The sequence below is a fragment of the Muntiacus reevesi genome, chromosome 14 (assembly GCF_963930625.1).
Source record: "Muntiacus reevesi chromosome 14, mMunRee1.1, whole genome shotgun sequence".
Classification (NCBI taxonomy): Eukaryota; Metazoa; Chordata; class Mammalia; order Artiodactyla; family Cervidae; genus Muntiacus; species Muntiacus reevesi.
This window is the reverse complement of record NC_089262.1, coordinates 50918258-50940130: the sequence shown is the minus strand read 5'-3', so window position 1 is coordinate 50940130 and position 21873 is coordinate 50918258. Positions and strand designations below refer to the sequence as shown.

General features: G+C 45.9%; 1 protein-coding gene across 2 annotated transcripts in view; it reads right to left on the bottom strand.

The window, feature by feature from the left end:
• LOC136146665 (uncharacterized) overlaps window positions 1-19706 on the bottom strand; it is a 234806-nt gene extending 215100 nt beyond the window's left edge. The window contains exon 1 of one of the 2 annotated variants that reach the window (XM_065905658.1): window positions 18678-19706. Coding sequence is in view for 1 of the 2 variants with exons in the window: in XM_065905657.1 (XP_065761729.1) it covers window positions 17129-17155 (27 nt within the window). In the remaining variant the exon portion in view is untranslated. Of the gene's footprint in view, window positions 1-17128; window positions 17181-18677 lie in introns of those variants that run through there. The other variant, XM_065905657.1, reaches the window with a different exon arrangement.
• Between the last annotated feature and the right edge of the window lie 2167 nt (window positions 19707-21873).

Below are 21873 nucleotides of genomic sequence, written 5' to 3'. Positions count from 1 at the left end.
GCAATTATCTCTTAATTATAGTAAAAGGTGGGTTATGTTATCAATGAATTTCACCTCAAGAAAGTAAAATGGGAGTTATAAAATACATTTTAATGAAAGAGGCTGTTGTGTCCAATAGGGTTGAGAATGCTGCTCCAAGATCCCTGGGATTCAGTAATTGGGTGTGACGAACTTGGGAGCATGTAAATGAGAGTAGATCATCAGGGTCAAGTTTCTCTGAACTTGGCCATTTATAAACTCTAATGACTCCTAAATCTGTATCTCTAGCCAGTGTCTCACCCTCAGAGCACACTCAGCAAATCCCTGCTTTCTAAATATACATTCGTCAGATCACAGAGTAAGTGCCCCGCTGTCTTCTACAGGGTCAAGCCGCTCTCACTTACTTATTCTACAAATGTTTTTTCATCCGCGTCTATGTGCCACGCAATGTCACAGGGCTATGAGTAATAGAAAGACAAAGCCCGCTTTTGTGGAACCGATAATAAGTCTAAGAAGCCCGAAAATAACTGCATGGAGAGTCAGAATGTGGTAAGTGCACTGTGAGAGGTATAGATAATGTGACAGAGATGACTCCTGCAGAGACATAATATTGAAAGGTCACCAAAAGTCACCTTGGCCCTCTACACTGCCGAGAAGCCCGTGGTTTCACTCGGGAACTCTGGTTCCCCGACACAGTTATTTAAACCTTTATTCTCCTCACATCTGGGCTGCTACACCTGCCCTGCATCAGTCGATCTTGCTTCCTTCTTCTCAAAGTAAAATAAATCATCAAACAGAACCCCTCCTAATTCCCGTCATTTGCTCCTGGCACCCTTCCTGGTCCAGGCCCCTCTGCGCCTCCAGTTACCATGGCAGCGCTGTCCCTGCTCCCGGAGAGGCCTACCCTGCAACCCATCCCTACTTTCCACCACCTTCTCAGACATCTTTCTATGACATGGACCACTCTCTCCCTCCCCTGTAATTTCCCCTCTACTGGAGCCTTCTTATCGACCTTCAGACACCCTTCGGGATCTCGGCCACCAAGCTACTGGCCTCTCCTCTCCTTCACAAACTTCTTTAAAAACAAAATGTCTCTGCACTATCTCCACCTCCTTAGATGCTACTTATTCTTCAACCCACTGCAACCAGCTCTGACCTCACCACCCACAGGAGCTCTTACCTGTACAATCACTAACTACCTGTTTGTTACCAACATCAACGTGCTCTTCTCTGTCCTCTGTCCTTCAAACTTCCAGCAGTATTTGACACCACCAACTGGCCCCTTGAAACAGCCTCCTCTCCTTGGTTTCCACGAGACCCGCCCTGGTCATCTTTCCCTACCTCTCAGGCCTCTCCTTCACAGCCTTCTCTATGGAGTCTCATCTCTTAGAGCTGGGGTTCAGCCCTAAGCCCTCCTCACTCTCAAGAAACATTTTCTTTGCCTTGGACCTTTTATACCCTTTAATGATCCTTAAATATATAGCTGCAGCCCGGGTCTCCCTCTTTCACAGACTTCCAGACCACTCCGTTTGGATGTCTCAGACTCAGAATATCCAAAACCAATTTACTGTTTCCTGCCCCACCTGTTTTTCATTCCCTGACTGTGTGTCATGTAATGGCACTGCCATATACCATTTCCTCGGGCTAGGCACTGAGGCAACGTCCATGACTCTTCCCACACGTCCACCAAACCGGCCACCTCAAATCCATGCTGTGCCCTACAGCTGGAGTCATGTGACATGTGAACATGATGACTTCGCCCCCCTGTTTGAAGCACCCCCATGGTTTCCTCATGGCCCTCAGGGTAAATCTCAGCCACCACGAACCTTTTCTAGCGCTTCACTTCCTTCTCATCCATTCTCCAACCTTGGATAGTTTGACCCCAGTACAACCCACTCAAGGTACTCTTACCTCCACAGCTGTTAGAAGTGCCAATGGATCCCCCACTAACAGGACCCCCCACAAACAGGACCAAACCAAACATCTTCACGTACCAGAGTATGTTAGGAAAACCATGGAGCACTCAGAATAGCTAGAATATTGTTCAGAATGTCTGGCGTACAAAGTGTCCCTCAGGGAGAGGCAAGAAATAATCTGGGGAAATGCACTGAACCAGATCACAAAGAGTCTTGAGCACCATAGTAGGAAGTCTAAACTCAGCCCCAGAGCAATGGAAAACAGGTCTTTGCAAAAGCTTAAGCAGGTGAGGACTTTGTGTAGCAGCCACAGTGGTGCCCACATCACCTCATCTCAGCAGTGGTGGGCAGGTCACTGTGAGTGCAGACTCTCCATGAGAGACAGTCTCAAGCCTCAGGCTTAGACCATGTCCATGTCCACTTTCTGCCTCAGGAGTCTTCCAGAACCAAATGTCACAAAATGTGTAAACATGCTCCAGTTCCCAACATATTGAGAGTAAGAAAGCAGGAGGAAGCAAGGCTGAGCCCAACATTCAAGCCTGAGTGACCAAGAAGATGAAGGTCCAAGACAGAGGACCTGACTGAGAGACAGAGGCAGCTTGACAGGAGAAAGCCTGTGAGCCGCAGAAAGAGGAGGCAGGGGACCAGCCAGAGGGGTAAAAGAAGAACTGAGGAAGTCCAGTCTGCACGGTAGAAGATGGGAGAATACCAGAGCTCTCTGCTCACATCTCAATGTCTGTCAGGACGTAATCTAGAAAATGGAGGCAAGAGAAGGAGTTCCAGCAAAGAGCAGAAAACCTCAAGGAGGAAGACGGTGCTCAGTCCACGAGGTACTTTCTAAGCCCTGAACTGTGAGTGAGTGAGCGTCCTTTCCCGGGATGTCTCAAACTGGTTGTCCAGGAGATTGGAGATCAGATTTCTAATTCTAGAAAGAGGCCAGTCTGAGTAAGATGAGATCCAGCTCCGAGTGCACCAACCTCCACGTCCCTTCCCCTCATTCCTGCCTCTCCGCCGATCTTCACGCTAGTGATGCCGCCTTATCACCAGTTCTGCCTCAGGAACAACTCTGAACAAGACTAGGGAAGAGGTGATGCTCATCCCAGGCGCCCTGCCCTCGGAAGCTGCCCCCTCCCCACTTGTCCCCACACACACCAGGAGCCCCGCACTGGCTTCCACTTCACTCCCGTGCAGTCACCCTCCAGCACTGCCACACCCCCAGGACCTCTCCTTCAAAACCCAGGGCCCTCCGCCCTTGGGTGCTCTGCTCTCCAGGGTTAGGGACTCTGACACTGGTCCAGCTGGGCTTTGGGCCTCACAAGGGTTGGCCAAAGTGCCGGGTGGGTCTTCGAGTGCCCCTCAGCCACGCCATGCACATGTCCCCCCATTTTCCGTGACCTCCCTCACCTTGAAATCTTCATGGATCTTGCCAGACAAGAACTCCAGGGAAAAGCCTCTACCTTTTCCAGATAGACAATTTTCCCAGCAATATGTTCCTTGTTGCTCTTCTCTGGATGAGAAGTGGGGGTATTTTGACTCAAAACATTTGTTCAAAACATTTGTTCACACACATACATACACACACACACATACACACACACACACATATCAACTTGTCTTAACCACCAGTTTGGCAAATTTCATGATCCAGTTTTTGGTGGGGAAAGTTTCAGTGAATTCGAAGTAAAGGAAAATTAGTTCAGGCTCTTCATTCAATAGGTGCTTTTTTGAGCACCTGCAATGAACTAAGCACTAAAGAGAACAAAAAAGAAATGTCAGATGTATCCATTGCCCTTAGAATTGCGCTGGGAAGAAGAGATAGTCACACACAGGAAGCAAGTGATGACGCAGGTAGCAGGACATGGTGGAAGCTGTATGCCTGCGCAAAGGCAGTGCTTCTTAAATCCTGGTGCCTAAGAATCCTCCGAGGGTGGAGATGTGAAAAACACAGACTCCTGGGATCTACTTAGATCAGAGTCACTAAGTCTCTAGTGAGCTCCAGAAATCAGTGTTCTAAATAAGCTTTAAAAAAAAAATTTAAAAAGTTGAAGTATAGTTGATTTACAATGTTGTGCCAATCTCTGCTGTACACCAAAGTGACTCAGTATACACACACACAGACCTTCTTTTATAAAATATTCTTTTCCACTATGGTTTATTACAGGATTAAAAAAGCTTTTACATAATCCTGATGCAGATGGTCCACAGACCACCTCTGATGAACACAGATCCAGACAGCAGTTCCCTCCAGTTTACCAGAAGGAAAAGGAAGCCCATTGGGCAGGCCCAGGAAATGAGCTGCTTTTGTATGTAGACCTTAAGAAGCTGATGTGGAATCCTTTCCATTCCACCTCTGCACAGTTGAGTGAGTTGAAACAGAGCCAATATCTTGCCATTATCTAAAGAATGTGCAATTGGCACTAGGAATAAAAAAGGACACGTACAGCTGAGTCTAGAGTTGATGAAACCAGTTTATCTGAATCTGATTCCAGGGCAGTTTGATGCTGAAAGGTGGTGTTATGACTCACTGAAGCTTTCGCATCTATTGTTTTCCTTTTCCTGGGTGGCTTCACCAGAGACCTCACAGATACCATTATTTTCAGATTACTGTTATTACACACATTCTTCTTGAATAAAAAACTACTTTGCTTTTCTCTCCATAGAGTGAAGACCAAGTCTCAGCTGTTTGCTTATCTCTGTATGTAAAACAATCAGAACACTGCCCTACTGGGCTTATCCTCCAGTCTCGTGGGTGTGGTAGAAAGCAAGCAGAATCGCTGCGAGACGTGCCGCGGCCCAGAGCGGGAGAAGGGATGGCGGGGAATCTCTCCGTCTCCCGGGGCCCTCCCCGGAGAGCCATGCGCTCCTAGACACTTGTGGACCACCTGCTATGCACCTGGCACCATCCATGGACTGGGGGCTTCCATTCCAGGGGAGGGAAACACAATGAATAAATGAACAAACACATCAACTGGAAAATAACAGTACTGGTAACTGCTAGGAGAGGGTTTTTCTTTTCTTTTCTTTTCTTTTTAAGCCAATGAGGCAGAAGAGAGGACTAGCTTGGTGGTTTGGTGTCTAAGACTCTACATTTCCAGTGCAGGGTCCCGGATTCCATCAGTCATGTGTAGGAACTAGATCCCACATGCCAAAAATAAGACTGGGTGCAGTCAAATAGATAAATAAATAAATATAAATATTTAAAAAATAATAAATAAAGTCAATGAGGTGGCAGAGAGAAGAAGACTGGGCGGAGGTGATGGACAGCAGTGGTAGCAGATCCAGGGGAAGTGCCTTCCAGATGCTCTTCAGAGGGAATGAATTTAGCACATTCAAGGAACCGAAAGAAGGTAAACATGGGTACAGCCAAAATGAGATCAGTGCATAAAAGTAATACTGGGGATTATGAGACAACTCAGAGGTTTAGTCTCAGATGGGAAGAAAAAGAAACCAAAGTTGTGGCTGACTTAATGGTTTCCTCATGACCAGTGGACAGGGTGGCACCTAGTTCGCTGTGGATGCTCCAGAAACTGGGCTTAAACTGCACTACAGGCAAATAAAGTCTGATATGAAGGAAGGGAGTTTCTGCAATTTAGCAGGATTGAATGATTGACGAGCAGCACCATCCGAAACTGACAGACTGTCAAGCCCGCCTACTACCCCTGGGTTATTTCAGCCTGGAATTTCTGGCCCAGCGAGAGCAGTCATTACTTTCTCCCCCAATGGATTTCTCCATAGAGGCTTTGGAAGAGGAGAAAAAGAGAGATCAGCAAGCTTTCTTTCTGAAAGCCATGAGACGAGGCAGCTTTGTGGGCTGTGCCTGCATCGGACTCTGCCTGTGTCTCCACGGCAGCTCCAGTTGCGTGTATTTATCCAGTTGGCTGAGGCTCACTGGTGGATGGCACTTTAACCAAGTAGATTGCAAAGTAAATTTAGGGAATTTTTGCTGGCAATATGTATGCTTGTTCTGCTTACAAACAGGAACTGGTCATTAAAATGGACCTTTCCTCAAGGCAGAGTCAAAGGAAGACACATGTGTAATTCGCTTGGCCCTGGCACATGGGCTTGTCCAATTCTACATGGACTTCTGAGAGTGGAATGCAAGAGAAGGGTAGAAAGTCCTCTGCCTGAGAGCAGATACCTAAAAACCCTTGGTGGGGGCGTAAGGAAAGCTGGCCTGATATTGGAATTATTAGACAAGGGCAGACTTGAAGACTACCCTCTGTTTTGTAGCAAAAGGGACACAGATGATGCCCCCTTGCTTAGCCTGACTGCACTTCCTAATGTCCATGCTAAAGAACAAGGTCATCTCGGTTTTTCAGACTGACCAACCTGCTCAGAACATTTCTGAGTCTCTCCTCCTGAGCTACATCCCTAAGCCGTGAGCCACAGATATCCCAGTACAGACGGTCCAAGGATCCCCCACACACAGACGCCTGGGGTTTTCCTCTGGGCCACACCTCCCCACCTCCGTCCTCACACTGTACTCATTAGCCCCTGTGGTCCCAGATGCTCTGAATTATTCGCCTGACTCAGTCTGCTCTCGCCTAACACAACCTTGGTAACTCGACACTGGACCTGGGCTCCGTGCCCTGGGCACCAGGGGCTCTGTTCCTGGGTATTACTGCTGGGCTTTGCCCTGGCCTCTGAAATATGCCACCTCAGCCAACCCAGTCTCTTCTGTCCAGAGAGAAGTCAAGACATTAAGACATGGGGTTCAGCATCTGTCCATGAATTCTACACTCTGGTCACACACTGTACAAATAATGCTTCTCCCACATTCCCCCAAAGTTCCTTAGACAAGTTCAACCCCCAAGTGCTAACAGCTCAGACCATTGTGATCAGGTGTGTTTACTCGAGCACCCCTGTCCCTCGGCCTCCACGGGCCAAGGCTTGATGGCCTGGAAGCCCGGGGCCAGGTCTCAGAGGGAATTCGCTACACACAGTCCCCAGCTGGCTCTAAGGGCAGAGGGGGCTTCCTCTCACAACCCTGCCTCTCACAGTTTTGGCATCTAGTCTGATGCTGGGAAAGACTGAAGGCAGGAGAAGGGGAGGACGGAGGATGAGATGGTTGGATGGCATCACCGACTCAATGGGCATGAATTTGAGCAAGCTCAGGGAGATGGTGAAGGACAGGGAAGCCTGGCATGCTGCAGTCCATGGGACTGCAAAGAGTCAGACATAACTGGGCGACTGAGCAATAACAGCAACCCTGGCTCCTTTCTCACCCTATCCTCCAGACACATCATCCACGACCACATTAGGGACTCCTGGGGCAACTGCACTGTGGTTTGATAGAGGGATGTTGAAATGTCGTTTTCCACCTTATTATCTCGAGAAAGCACAAACCTACCAAGTTTAGGGGGCCCAAACAGACACTCATTGTAAACAGACAGCGTCTCCTCCCTGACCCAATTTTCTTGCAGAATCGCCGGAGCCTGTACCCTCCGCCTCACTGAGGTGCACAGGCTAATGTTCCTGAGATTACTTTCTTGGGCTGGGGCTGCAGTGCTCCTGATTTGGCCCTTGCATAGTATCTGACTGTTTATCTTGACATACAGGTTTGTCCCAGAGGGGAATGCTTAAAAAGTGGCGTGGCATACCCGGAGATAGAGAGAAATAGAAATGCAGCTTTAACTTCTGTCCGCCTCTTTCCTACCAGACTCCTCCCAATTATTCTGCAGGCTTCTTTGCCCTGAGGGCAGTTAGCGGCTCCAGGGGACTGGAATTGGCTTTAAAAAAATTCCTTCCTCTCTATGCCCCATGTGAGGGGCATTGTGTGCTCTCTAAATAATAAGAGTGGCTTTGTGTGACCTAACTGGACAGGCCCTTTGAGAGAGTTTTTAGTTGCAGAGAGAGCAGCCAGCTGCACCCTAGGAAATCAAGAAGTCTCCAGACCAAGGACAAAGTCCATGACAGCAAGATGTTTTTCCCTTAAATTGTCTTATGGACTAATTCCTCTCTCCCATTAGTGTTTAAGGTAATTAAGGTAAAAGTGTAGCAGAAAAATCCAAATTTATATTTTGGATCTGATAAATAATAGCAGTTAATTAATCAGATGCTCCCCACCCACCAATTGCTAACAAAATAATAAACAATCAACAAATCATTTTAGAGCTCTTATTGCAGGCAAGGCATTGTCATTGATCAAGGGAATTACTCATTACATGTATTGATTTCCTACTCGGTACCCAGCACGAGATAGAAGCTAAGGGCTTAGAAAGAGGTAGAGACATAGCGCTCTGCCTGCAGCTTACCCGCTTAGAAGAGAACAGTGACCAGAACTGACCACCTCCACTGTGCCAGCACAAGTTGCAAATTTACACACGTAAATTACCCCATTCAATCACCTCAATAACCCTGTGAGGAAGACAGTAATATTTCCATTTTACAGATGTGGAAACTGACACCCAGAGAGTAGACATATGGTAAGCGGAAAAATGCTTCCTCCCTACTCCTAAGATGAAGTGACCGTGAAAGTGTTAGTTGCTCAGTTGTGTCCAACTCTTTGTGACACCATGGACTGTATGTAGCCCACTAGGCACCTCTGTCCATGGAATTCTCCAGGAAAGAATACTGGAGTGGGTAGCCATTCCCTTCTCCAGGGGACCTTCCCAACCTAGGGATCAAACCCAGGTCTCCCTGCAATGGCAGGCAAGTTCTCTACCATCTGAGCCACCAGAGAAGTCCCAAAGACGCCCATGCCAAAATGCCTGTGAATATGTTACCTCAAAAAGCAAAAAGGACTTTGCAGGAGTGATTAAGCTAAGGGTATTGAGATGGGAAGATGACCCTGGACTAGCTAGGTGGTCCAATGCAGTGTCCGTATAAGGGTACTTGTAGAAGATAGGTAGAAAGGTCAGAGTTAGAGTAACAGAGACAGATGTGATGAAGGAAAAAGAAATTGGACTTATGTGAGGCCCTGAGTCAAGGTATGCCAGCAGCCTCTTGTTAGGTAGTTAGAATAGGGGAAAAGAGTCCAAAATGGTGGTGGCTAAAAGACCTGGAAGGGAAAGCCCACGAAAATAGAACAAAGGAAGGTCTGAGGACCAGAGTGAGAACCTCAGGTAAAACCAACAACACTCCTGGCCGGCCCAATTTACATAAGACAGGCCCAGGGACACAGAAACATATAAAAAGAGGAGCCAAAGCCCTCTTCCCTCCTTTTGCTCTTTCTCTCTCTCCCCTGCGCGATGGGGCGATCTTCTCTTCGTGTCTTTGGGTCGACGTGCCCTCATGCCTCAAAGATGGATTTTCCTGCTATTATCTAAATAAATAGAGCTGTAACACTGAGCTGTAACACTGATTTATTTAAGAGCTATAACACAGTCCGTTCGAGACCTGAGAGCTATAACATGGTCTGTCCTCTGAGAGCTGTGACCCACCAAGGGGCTTTAATGTCCGTCACTCCAAATTTTTGTTGTGACGAGACAAAGAACCGAGGAACATACACTCGCATGACACTCTGAAGCTAGAAAAGACAAGAAAATATAGCCTCCTAAAGATAGCACCCTTGCTGACCCCGTTGAGACTTCTGATCTTCAGAACAGCAAAGTAATAAATATGTATTGTTTTAAGCCCCTACATTTGAGGCATTTTGTCGCAGCAGCAATAGAAAACAAATATAATATGCTTATTCAGAGCTGCCCCAACTGCATATCACAGGGAACTTGAGTTGGCAAAGGGACTGGCTCCTGGAATTCTGCAAAGCAGGGACCCCAGAGTAGGACGCAAAGCAAGTCAATGTGCCCTTGAAGTCTGTCTTTTCTTTTTTGCTGATCTGGTCCCTAAAGATAAAACATTAGGGCAAGAGGCATAAAATACCAGAAGAAATATTCCATGATCACATTGATATGTTTAATAAATAAGGTGTTCAGGAAATGAGTGAGTTCTGCAAAATAGTTACTGGAGCATGCTACCATAATCAGAGAGACGTGGTGGGGGAGGTTCAGCTTCACCCTCCAGCATAGGCAGACTGGGGTAGTACTAGAGGCAAAAGAAGGTCTCGTGGGTAGGGGAGTGACCTGATATAAGGAACACCTTTAGAAACAGAAAAAGAAACAATCTTCCCATTCCTATTTTCCCCTCCTATTCTCACCCTATCTCTGCCTCTAGACTCCATTCAATCTGCCAGCCAAAATCTTGACAAAGGCCTTAGCGAACAGGGCAGGTCCTGATCCAAAAGGGTATATTTGCCTTTCTTGCTCATAGTTACCCCACAGAGCAAATCTTCTAGTCTAGTGCTCCCCAGCAATGAGGAACAAAGTGTTTTCAGTTCTTCAGAGTCAACAAGCACACTCTTTGTATGTGAGAGTGGCTAGTTTGATCCAGCATGTCCAAATGCGGAAAATTTGCATTAGAATTCCAGACTTTGACCTAGGTGGGGCAATTTGGTTAAATACAAAGATAGTGTGTTCATAAATACACTTTTTTAAAAAGCTACCGTTAATTTATAATCAAGTAATTGTAAAAGAGGCAATACATAATACAAATGACCCTGTAGAGGTGGGGCAGAAGACCCCACCTCTAGTCCTGAATTCTACTGTCATCGACAACATGACTTCGAGCAAACTGTTACATCTTCTGTGAAGTGACAATGTGGTCTTAAAATTCTCTTAACATTTAAGATGGTTTGGCTATAAACAAAAGAATATCTGACCTGAACTGGTTTAAACATTAAGGAAATGTATTATTTTGCCAAACAGAAAGTGAAGTGACAAGGCAGGGGAGGGCTTGTATTTGTCAAAATTCTCCAGAGAAACAGAACCAATAGGAGACTTATATTGTATTGTATTGTATTGTATTAGCTCACATGATTATGGAGGCTGAGAAATCCCATGATCTGCTGTCTGCAAACTGGAAGCTTAGAAAAGCCAATGGTATAACTCCAGTTCAAACCACAGGCCTGAGAACCAAGGGAACCAATGATGTAAATCCCAGTATCCAAGAACCAGGAGCACCAATGCCTGAGGGCAGGAGATGGGCTGTCCCAGTTTAATCAAGAGAGAAAATTCACCCTTCCTCCATACTTTTGTTCTACTCAGGCCCTTAATGGATTAGATGATAGCTACCCACATTGGTGAGGGTGACCTTTACTCAATCTACCAATTCAAATACTAATCTCTTCTGCAAACACCCTCATAGTCACATCCAGAAATGTTTTACCAGTTAAGCATCCCTTAGCCCAGTCAAGTTAATACAAAAAATTAGCCATCGTAGGGTTTGATTGATTTGGTGGCTTGAAGATGTCATCAAGAACTGGGGTTCTATTTTCTATTTTGTAATCCTGAATTATCAGTTTTATCCTTATGAAGGATAGATCTAGACCAAAATTCTAGGTATTGCAGCCAGACACAAAGCAACCAGAGGAAAAGGAGTGAGAGTCCCCCAGAAGAGGCTCCTCACATAGCACTGGTCATCACTGGGCACCCATTTCTGCACCAACCACTAAAAAGGAGTTCCCTTGAGAAAGACTATTCCAGCCTCTCATGAGGGTATGGGAGAGAGAGAGACCAATGGGACAAAATCATGATTCTATATGGGAGGAAAATGGGGAGATTGCAACTTGATGGGAAATTTATAATCTTCTTTATGCTCTCAAAAGTCTCTTCCAGCTCTAAAACTCTGTAAAGCCATCCATTACCTGACATGGTTTGGTACCATTACCTGCCAAAATGTTTAAACCCAGACTTCCAACTCAGAGTCAACTTGGCCTACTCAGGGCCAAGTGCTGGGTTATGCACCAGGGGTACAGCGAGAGTCATGGAACTTTCGTGAAGCCTCCAGTATCAGGGATCCTGACCACGCCACAACCAAGACAGTCAATCCTATCGCTTCACCCATTCTAACACTGCTCTCCTGCAGTACTTCTGGATGAAGCTGAGTAGTATGGGTTGTGTAGATGAGTGAGAGAAAATGGTTGCTAGTATTTTAGGTAAATTACATAAAAGTTGACCAATCAACCTCCCTGTTTTCTACCCGTAGACAATCCAAAATTTTCTGGTGGTGTTACACAGTGAGGAGTGGGAAGCTTGGTTAAGGGTGTTACATTTTCTTAATAGAAAATTCAAAATGGCTATTATTGACCTAACATTGACCATGGGCAGACTATGTCTGTTTAAACTCATTTCCAGTTCACTTGATTGGGGAACAGCATTTTTCCCTAGTGCAGACCAGGCCTCTAGAGTTATTTCCCACACCTACAATGACTATTACAAGGAAAGAAGAAAACAGATGGATAGATGTTTGATGAGAAATTTTACACTTCTTGTTAGTCTTTTTTTTTTTGGAGGGGCTCAGTGTATTTGCTCAATTCCAATTACCTATGTCTTTCTTCTCTGGCTGGATTAGCAACTATTGAATTCAACCAACGCATAGAACAGTGTCACTAAAATGATCGTTCTTCTCCTAGCAGGATACTTAGGTTTTGACTGAGTAATCAAACTCTGAAAGAAATTTCACCATGACATTTATTATACCAAGTAACGGGAATAGGAGGTATGTTTTGATATATAATATACTATAGCTAGAAGAAATAGATGGCAAAAAAAAATTCCTTAAACATGAAACTTACACATATGTGGTAATAAATTTATGTCCCCCATGTCCCAACAGTTTTACCCAGACAAATCTGAAGAGAGGAAGCATATAAAGTCACAAGTGTATTAGAACGAATAAAATAATTGAGCGTTTTTCAAATTCCAATTTTTCTAACAAATTATTGCTGGTGGTTGCTGAACTATAGGAAAAGCATTCTGTTTTTGTTACAAGGCTTGAATTTATCAAATAAAAGTGTACCTGAACAGCACACTAAGGAGAATTCCGTAAGATCTGCAATAATAATTAATTCTCTTTCTCTCCATCAATCCTCTAAACAGACTTACTCAAAGATGGTACATGCCTTATATAAGGTTCATTTCCATTTTCCATCTTTGGTGGAACTGCTAATAAGCAGTAAAATGGCCCAAACGAGAGAGAAGAGCCAGGAGAAAAGCAAAGACCTAGAATCAGCTACAGCTGAATAATTAGCACTTGAAAAGCAATGGCCCTAACAGTAACCAAAAGAGAGAATAGGTGAGATTTGTCCATTTTCCTTCAGACTCTCATTTCAGGGCTTGAGTTTATCCTGCCTCACAGACTATCTCAATGAAGAAAAAAAAAGTACATTAATTTAGAGGCAATTGTCTTATTTGATGTCTTTAATGGCACATATAGCATTGAATTTTTTTTTCCTTTTTTTCCTTTTCACTTTTACTTTCCTGCTTGAGGTTTTTCCTTGGGCAGAAGGCATCTTTAAAGTCTATTGCTTTTCATCCTCCCAGGATCTACACGCTGAACTCTTGATGTATTAAGTCACAGTTCCAAGGAGGAACAGGTCAAATAACTTTACAATCAAAACCCAAACCTAAACAGACGGCTCCTTTATACCTAGGAAAAGCAAGGACTTGTAGGTCTCCTATGGTAATGGGATTTGGCCTGAACACTAGGGATCTCAGAGTCGGTGAGCTGGAGTGCAGGCCTGGAAACCAGGCATCATGGGCTCTCTGCTCCATTTCAACTCCAAGCCAGTGGACAGCATGCTCTTCCAGCCAGGCATTACTCCAGGATGTGCTCAAAAGATATATGCTCAGAGAAAATTGTGTGCAGGCTGGTCACATTCTCCAAGAGTAGCCTTTGAACTACCAGCTTACCTGAAAACGTGTTAAAGATGCAGACTCCTGGACTCCATCCCCAACACTCCATAGTCATCCTTGGAATCTGCTTTTTCAACAGGCTAATCAGGTCATTTTTATGCTCACTGAAATATGAGGACCACTTCTGGCCTCTTGGTACTCAAAGGTGAACTTGAGATCAGCATCATCTGGGAGATTGTTAGAACTGCAGAATCCCAGGCCCCATCTTAGAACTCCTGAACCAGAAACTGCATTTTCACAAGATCCCCAGGACTTCCCCAGTGGTTCACTGGTAAAGACTCGGCACTCCAGCTGCAGGAGGTGCAGGCTTAACCCCTGATGGGGGGAACTAAGATCCCACATGCCAGTGGCCAAAAAAGATTCCCAGATAATTCCTTAAAGTTTGAGAAATATTTTGGTAGGATAGTTCGATGTTACAACCTAGTTCTCACCAGCTGGGAAAAGAGATAATACAGCAACACAAAAAGGGGCTCGTCTCAATACTAAACTACATACTAGAAATATCAAGGAGCTTTTTAATAATCACTGACATCTCAGCCCTACTAAAGACCAATTTAATCCATCCTTCTGGAAGTGGTACCTGGGCATCTATCTGTTTTAGAGCTCCAGAGTTAATTCCAATATACAGCCAGAATTGAGAACCACTGGCGGTGCTGGGTGTAAAGAACCCACCTGCCAATGCATAAGACATAAGAGACACAGGTTCGACCCCTGGGTTGGGAAGATCCCCTGGAGAAGGGCACTGCAACGCACTCCAGTATTCTTGCCTAGAGAATCCTCACAGAAAGAGGAGCTTGGTGGGCTACAGTCCATGGGGTCACACAGAGTATGACACAACTGAAGCGACTTAGCATTCACGCACGCACACGTTCCGGTGAAGCCAAATCCAGAATCCAAGCTTGAAGTCCTATATACAGAGCATCAGGCTAAGTCTCACTACCCTAAAAAGCAATCAGGCATTTGCCTAGTAACAAGGGATTCCTAAAATACTTGCCTTTTTCTAAAAGGCGGCTTTGGCCTTTTGAATGGTTACTCATTGCCCATGCCTCATAAAAAAAATACACCGGGCCTCCGCTACTCAGGAGCTGAGGAGCAGCATCCCACGTCTTTGTTAATCGAGGCCAGGCTCCGGCATCCTCACGATGGGAAATGGCTCCTTCTGAGGCAATGTTTCTCTCTGCTTTCTCTGCCCCATGGGATTTGTGATTCTGGACAAGGCATATGCCTTCTCACCATGTCATTTTCCTCATTTGCAGAGGCAAAACACAGTGTCCATTGATTCCTCTGGTTAAGCTGACTGGTGCCCCTGGCTCGTGTCCAGTCACTATTTCTCTTTGTAGCAATCCTCAGCTGGGGGTGAGCCAGAGAGAGATGGCTGCCCATTTAGAGCCGCAAGCCCCAGTGCTCCTATCCTGTAAGCTCTCCAAACACTGGCTGGTTCAGCTGAGTCTCTTCAACCCAGACAGGTCCGTCAGAAAGCTTTGGAACAGGGCTTGAGAACAGAAATGCTACCCGATTCTTTTGAAATGTCTGAGTTTAGTTGAAGTCCAGACTCTGGTAGATCCAGGCTGTAGAAACAGGAGCCATGCCCCTACCCCACCCCCACTCTGACTCTTTATTTTCCCCCTCAGGAAACCCTCCTAATTGGTCTGGATAAATTCTCCTGAACTCAGATTATAACTGTAGCACATGGTCTCATTACCTTTATTTCTATAATTATTGATAGCTTGTGTTTCTTTTTAATATCTCCATATCATATGCAGTTCCTTATCTTCTCTCTACCTACTACGCATATGTCCAAGCCCCTGGGCTATAGACCAACAGATTCCTCTGGCCATGGAATTTTCCAGGCAAGAATACTGGAGTGGGTTGCTATTTCCTCCTGACCCAGGGATTGAACCTGAGTCTCCTCCATTGGTTAGGTAGATTCTTTACCACCGAGCCATCTGGAAAGCTCCCTCTACCTACTTCTACTAATAATATTGGGTGCTTGCTATATGCCAAACATATTATCACATTATCCTCACATCCATCTTTTGAGGTAGGTGCTATTGGTATGCCAGTTTTACAGATACAAAATTGAGATTTAAATATATCAAGTGACTTGCTCTGAGTTCCACAGGGTAAGAGAGGCAGAAATTGGATTTCACCCACATCTATGTGATTCCAATCATATATTTCTACAAAACAGATCATACTGCTGTTTTAGGAAATTTCTCAATCCCTCACCTCAAGTTTCTGAGCTTCCTTGAGCCAGGATCTCTGCCACCAGATCTTCCCTTCTGGCTCTGCTTGTTTGGGAACCGGCTACAGTGGGTGCCAGAGTCAAAAAGACTGGAACCAACAACGAGGGTAGGGAGAATAGGCAGGGAGAAAACTTACGATTCCTATTTTGTACCACATATCAAAATAAATTCCATATGAATCAAAAAATTAACAATTATTATTGTATTAAGGAATACAAGTATTAGAGGAACATATAGGCAGAGAGAAAATCCTGAGGTAGGAAGAAGAGCTTTATAGAACGGTTACCAAAGGCAGAAACTATAAATTAAAATATTAAGAATTCCAACTACACAAAAACTTCAAATGTAAATTTAAATATGAAAAGCAATTGATAATGGGGGGAGATGCAAAACAGAGGAGGAAGAATTAATAGACTTAATACATAAAATACTATTACAAAGCAGTAAGTAAAAGACAAATACTGCAATTAAAAAATAGTCAAAGATAAAAGAACAAAAAGACGACTAATATTCATGATTCTTGATGAATTCTAGCAACAGATTTTTACATTCTCTGCAGGTGAGAGTATGAATTGACATAACCTTTCCAAAGGCCAATTCAACAAAATGTACTAAAACTTTTTTTTTTTTTAAATGCAGAGCAGTTAACCCAACTGTTTTGAGATATAAGCCTTAAGGAAATAATTAAGGACACGCATTGTGAGCCATGGGCTTCCCTGGAAGCTCAGATGGTAGAGAATCTATCTACAATGCCGGAGATGCAGGAGAAGTGGGTTCCAATTCCTGGGTTGGGAAGATCTCCTGGAGGAGGAAACAGCAGCCCACTACAGTGTTCTTGCCTGGAGAATCCCATGGACAGAGGAGCCTTGCGGGCTACACTCCAGGGGATCGCAAAGAGTCTGACTCCACTGAGCAACTGAGCATACTCGCACAATAAACATGCACCACTTTTGTAATGAGAACAAAAAATAGAACAGAAATTATTTTGTTAAAAAAGGAATTACAGACCCCCAAGGCCCAGTCTCTGGGCCACCAAGAACAGGAGGGTCAGACTGAGTCATACAACTGACCCACACACTCCTCAAAGAAAGAGGATGACCTCTTCCCCTCAGCACCCTACTTGTCCCACCAAGGCTGGTCCTTCCCTGAGAACAAACAAGTCATCAGCCCCCAACTCTTCCCACTCTTCTTTAGTGAGATCAGCCCCCTGCACAGGTCCTTGCCCAGGAAACCGGAGGCATGGACACGGGATAACCCTGCCAGAAGAAGGTCCAAGAGGCAGCATAGGGGCACTCACTCCAGGCTTGGCCCCTGTTGTCCACATGTGGGTTTGTTTTCCGCAGATAGATTTCTCTCCCAGCCTAAAAACACCCTTTGGACTCTCCTGCCCTTGGTTAAGATTCGCTAGAGACTGGGGTGGCTGCTGCTGCTCTCCGCAAGTGCTGACGGCCCAGCCGCACCAGTACTTGGGCTGCCGCCTCCCTCCACTGTCCCGGACCAACCCCGGAGCACGCCTCACATTGCCCCTAGGAGGCAGAAATGCCAGCTGACCGCCAGAGTGGCAGTGCGGTGGCCGGGAGCCACCCCAGCGAGGCCCCGAGCGGTGCTGGGAATTCATCTGCATCCCGTTTCTGGTGCCCAGAGAGGGGACCAGGGCTCATCCTGCCGGAATCCATCGGGGAGGCGCACCCAGCCCAGACAGTCGGCCGCAGGGACCCCGCAGCGGTCTGCCTCCACCCCACTCCAGCCCCTCGCTGTGGCTGGAGGCTCCGGGTCGCAGGCTGCTTCCTTCTCCCTGGGAGGGCGGGGGGACCCCGAGAGCCCCCACGCTGCTCGGAGGTCTGCCGGGGTCTCTGGACGAGGTCATCCCAGGACGCGAGTTCCCTCCCCTCCTGGAGTCCCGGACTTCCCCGATCACAAAAGGCACCCTCTGCCTCCGCCGTGGCCAGCGTCAGCGGGCAGAACGGGGACCCTCCCGCGCCATCCCTGGGGACTGCCTCGTCCTCCCCCTCTGCCTACCCTGCCCGCCCGGCGCGCCCACATCAAGGGGGTCTTATGCACGCTCCCCCACTTTTGACCAACGTAAGGGTCTCGGATCCCGCGGCCTCCTCGGGTGAGGCTCCGACGCCAGAACCCGCAAAGCCCAGCCTTCGCGAAGGCGGGGTTCGGAGAGCGGCTGGTAGCTGCCCGGAACGCAGGACGGGAGGTCTCTTATGGACACAGCGCCACCCCCACCCCCGCACGATCGCCGCGGGGAAAGCCAAGAAGAGGAAGGGGCTCCCGGGTCTGAACTGTTCGCTCGGGGCACAGGGCGCTGCTGGGCACGCGAAGAAACCGACTCAGGTGCGCTGAGCAAACGGAAACAAAAAAAAAAGAGGTGAAGGTCCCGCAATTGAACCGCTGCAGAGCCCAGGAAAGGCCATAAGTAATTTACTAAAAGAGCAAATTTTAAGAGGGGAAATTTGAGACAGTAATAGCAGCAGCATCTGGAGGAACCGTGGGGTGGGGCGGGGCGGGGGGTGGGGTGGGGAGTTGTGAATCAGACTTTTGCAGAGGGACTCAGATTTTCAATAGGCGCTTAATTAAAAATAAAATATATTGATGTGGTAGGCAAGTCGCGTTCCTGGGAAGGTAAAAATACAGTGGACTCCCCCATACCCCAGATGCTCCACCTGCCTGCCGTAATTACAGGGCTTCAGAGAGGAGGGGAAAAAAACACGACAGAGAGAAATCTGCTTGCATATTTTTCTTCTATTGTGCTGGACTCATTTGAATTATAATGTGTTGCAGGCCAGAGTAGGAAATTTTGTGCCTTGAATAATGAATCCCCCTGGAGCCCACGGTACCTGTACTTCTCTTTAGTGTCCTCTGAGAATAACGTGTTCGACATTCAAGTGACAACGCTGGAAAGGATTTCAAAGCTCTGGAGTCCCAGCCCGCTCTGCACCCTGACGGCTCTTCTGCCTGCCCTCTCTTTGGCTTCCAAATGCAGCAAGTTCTTTCTTTACTTAAAATATGTTCATCTTTTACACAGGTCCTGGCTGTCCACAGAAACACAGCTCAGATAAGCAGGATCTTCTAAATTTGAACCAGCCCCGCTGGTACAAAGTTCCAAGCTGCTAAGGTCCCCAGTATACTGCCTAGATTTTTTTTTAATGGAAAAACCAGGGAGCAGAGAGGTGCAAGGTCTTGTCCCAAGCCAAAACAGGCTTTTCTGATGTTGACATTGTTTGACTGGCTCAGACTGGCTTTCCATGAGAAAAAAATAGTAAACAGGCAGTAATTTAATAAAACGGACATGGTTTAAGTTGTAAGCAGTATCCGAGCCTTTGGGACACTGCATTGGTGCTGAGCAGCTATTTTGCAGAGGTTTGAAGTTAAGGGACAAATGCTGGGGCAAATACTCAGGAAAATCTCAGGAAGATGAGAGAATAAAAGTTTTACAAAAGGATAGAAGCAAATGGTCTTTCATGCCTAAACTTTCAGTTTTGTTTTTAGTTGAGCCTTCTTTCTAGTTTGAAATAGAAGCCTTTTTAAAAGCAAGTAACTTTTTGGCCAGATATATTAGGATATATCCATATAACACCATAGAACCAATTTTTAACAAGTTCTTAACTGATATGGAAGGATTTCCAAGATACATTACTGAGTAACAAGCAAATATACGACTATTTGAATGAGATGAAAAAATCAAAGGAGAGTATATATGCATATTTGTACAGCAGTAGACTATCTCTGGACAAACATTGCTTTTGGGGATGCACTGGGAAGACAGAGGGAGGGGACTGTCCTCTCTTTATCTAAATCCTCTGTCTGTTTTTAAACGATGTAAATTAATTACTTGTTTAAGAAAATAAATAAAACCTGATAAATAATTAAACTCATTCAAGCTATAATACAGCCCAGCCAAGACATGGTGATGGAGGAAGGGATAGCATGGTTAATTGTTAATCTTAATTTTTTTTAAAAGGTAATTGTATTCATTACTTCCTCATTTTTTCATTGAGTCTGTTAATAACTTGCCAAAGGCAGTTGATAACGAAGTTTTCTTTTCTGCCTGCCCCTTCTCTTTAACCAAAGTACAGCCAGGCAGGGAAATAACATGAAAATGGGCTATAGGAAGGAAGAGAATAAAGAAGCAAAGACCAGGTTTAATCAGCAAGTTAACAAAAGACAGCTGACTACACTCCTTTACTTTCTGAGCTGGGACGCTTCTTTTGTGTCCTGAGAACTATTTCAGGACTATGTTAAGTCCCCACTTATTAACATTCTGAGAGCTTTGAGCTGAAAAGCAGAGAACCCCAAAGCCTGGGAAAGGCAAGAACTCGGCCAGACCTTTGGATCTGGCTGAACCATCTTGAAACAGCTCTTTAGAGTCTGCTGTACCACTTCCAGAAGCCACAAAGAGCAGGGAAACTTAGAGGGTCATCCCCATGGTCTGAGATGTTCCCCCCAAAAACCTCTCAATCCTGCATCTAAGAAACTTGGCTTTGCAGTTGAGCTGATTCCCAAGATACAGGCAGTGAGCCCAACTGAGCCCCAACATGGGGCCGTCCTCCCAAAGACAAAACTGGAACCTGCCTCTGTCACCGCTTCTTCCTACTACTCCCACCTGCCTCACAGCCAAAAAACCAAAACATCAAACAAGCAATATATTGTAACAAATCCAGTAAAGACTTTAAAAATGGTCCACATCAAAAAAATTAAATTAAAAAAATTAAAAATAAAAATAAAAACAAGCAGACCAAAGCAAACACATACAAACACCCTTCTCTTTTTCCCACCTGCTTTCTGATTCCCTTTCACGGAGCCCAAACCTTCTTTTCTCCACTAAGAGCAGGGTTTCTTAACCTTGGCACTATTGACATTTTGCACCAGATAGTTCTTTGTTATCAGAGGGCTGCCTTGTATATTGTAGGCTGAAGTGAAGTGAAAGTCACTCAGTCGTGTCCGACTCTTTGCGACCCCATGAACTATACAATCCTTGGGATTCTCCAGGCAAGAATACTAGAGTTGGTTACCATGCTCTCCTCCAGGGGATCTTCCCAACCCAGGGATCGAACCCAGGCCTCCCACATTGCAGGCGGATTCTTTACCAGCTGAGCCACAAGGGAAGACCAAGAATACTAGAGTGGGTAACCTATCCCTTCCAGCAGATCTTCCCAATCCAGGAATCGAACCAGGGTCTCCTGTGTTGCAGGCAGATTCTTTACCAACTGAGCTATCAGGGAAGCCCATATTGTAGGCTGGTTAGCAACAATCCTCACCTCTGTCTAATGAAGGCCTTTGGCATCCTTCTCCGAGTTGGGGTGATGTATATACATATTTGTTAGGAGTCAGAGATAAGGTGGGCTTCCCTGGTGGCTTAGATGGTAAAGAATTTACCTGCAATGCGGGAGACCTGGGTTTGATCCCAGGGTTGGGAAGATCTCCTGGAGGAGGGCAAGGCAATCCACTCCAGTATTCTTGCCTGGAGAATCCCCATGGACAGAGATGCCTGGCAGATAAGGTAGAAGGCAGGTAACATCAAGATGCTGTGCTAAATGCTTTCATTTACCCCTCCAAATCCACTCTCCACCCTTCACCCTGCTCTGTGCCTCAGAAAGTTGACTCATGAACTGCGTTGATCATCAACACGGTCTGTCTCTCACTTCTGGTTGGGTTTGGTCAATGGGAAGAACTCGCTGGAGTGGAGGGGCAGGGACAGTATGAGATTGATGGCTCTGAATCCTTGTTGGCCAGCCAGATCATGGCTGGCTGACTGCTTCCCTCTCTCACAGGCCAAAGTTTCTGTCAGGAGGCTGTCCCAAAGAGCCACAGCTCTCTCTGGCATGCAGGAACTTGTCACTCTCCTAGGTCTTCAGGCCTAGAAGTGTAACAGTTTCCTGGGGTTACTAACTCCAGGATATTACACCAGCCACCACTGGCTTCCCTAAACCCTGCCCACATTTTTATTAGTCGTCCCTTTATTAAAATCTCCCCAAATTAGTTTGAGTATGCCATCTGCCTCTGCTGGGCCCTAACTGATACAGAGGATATGGG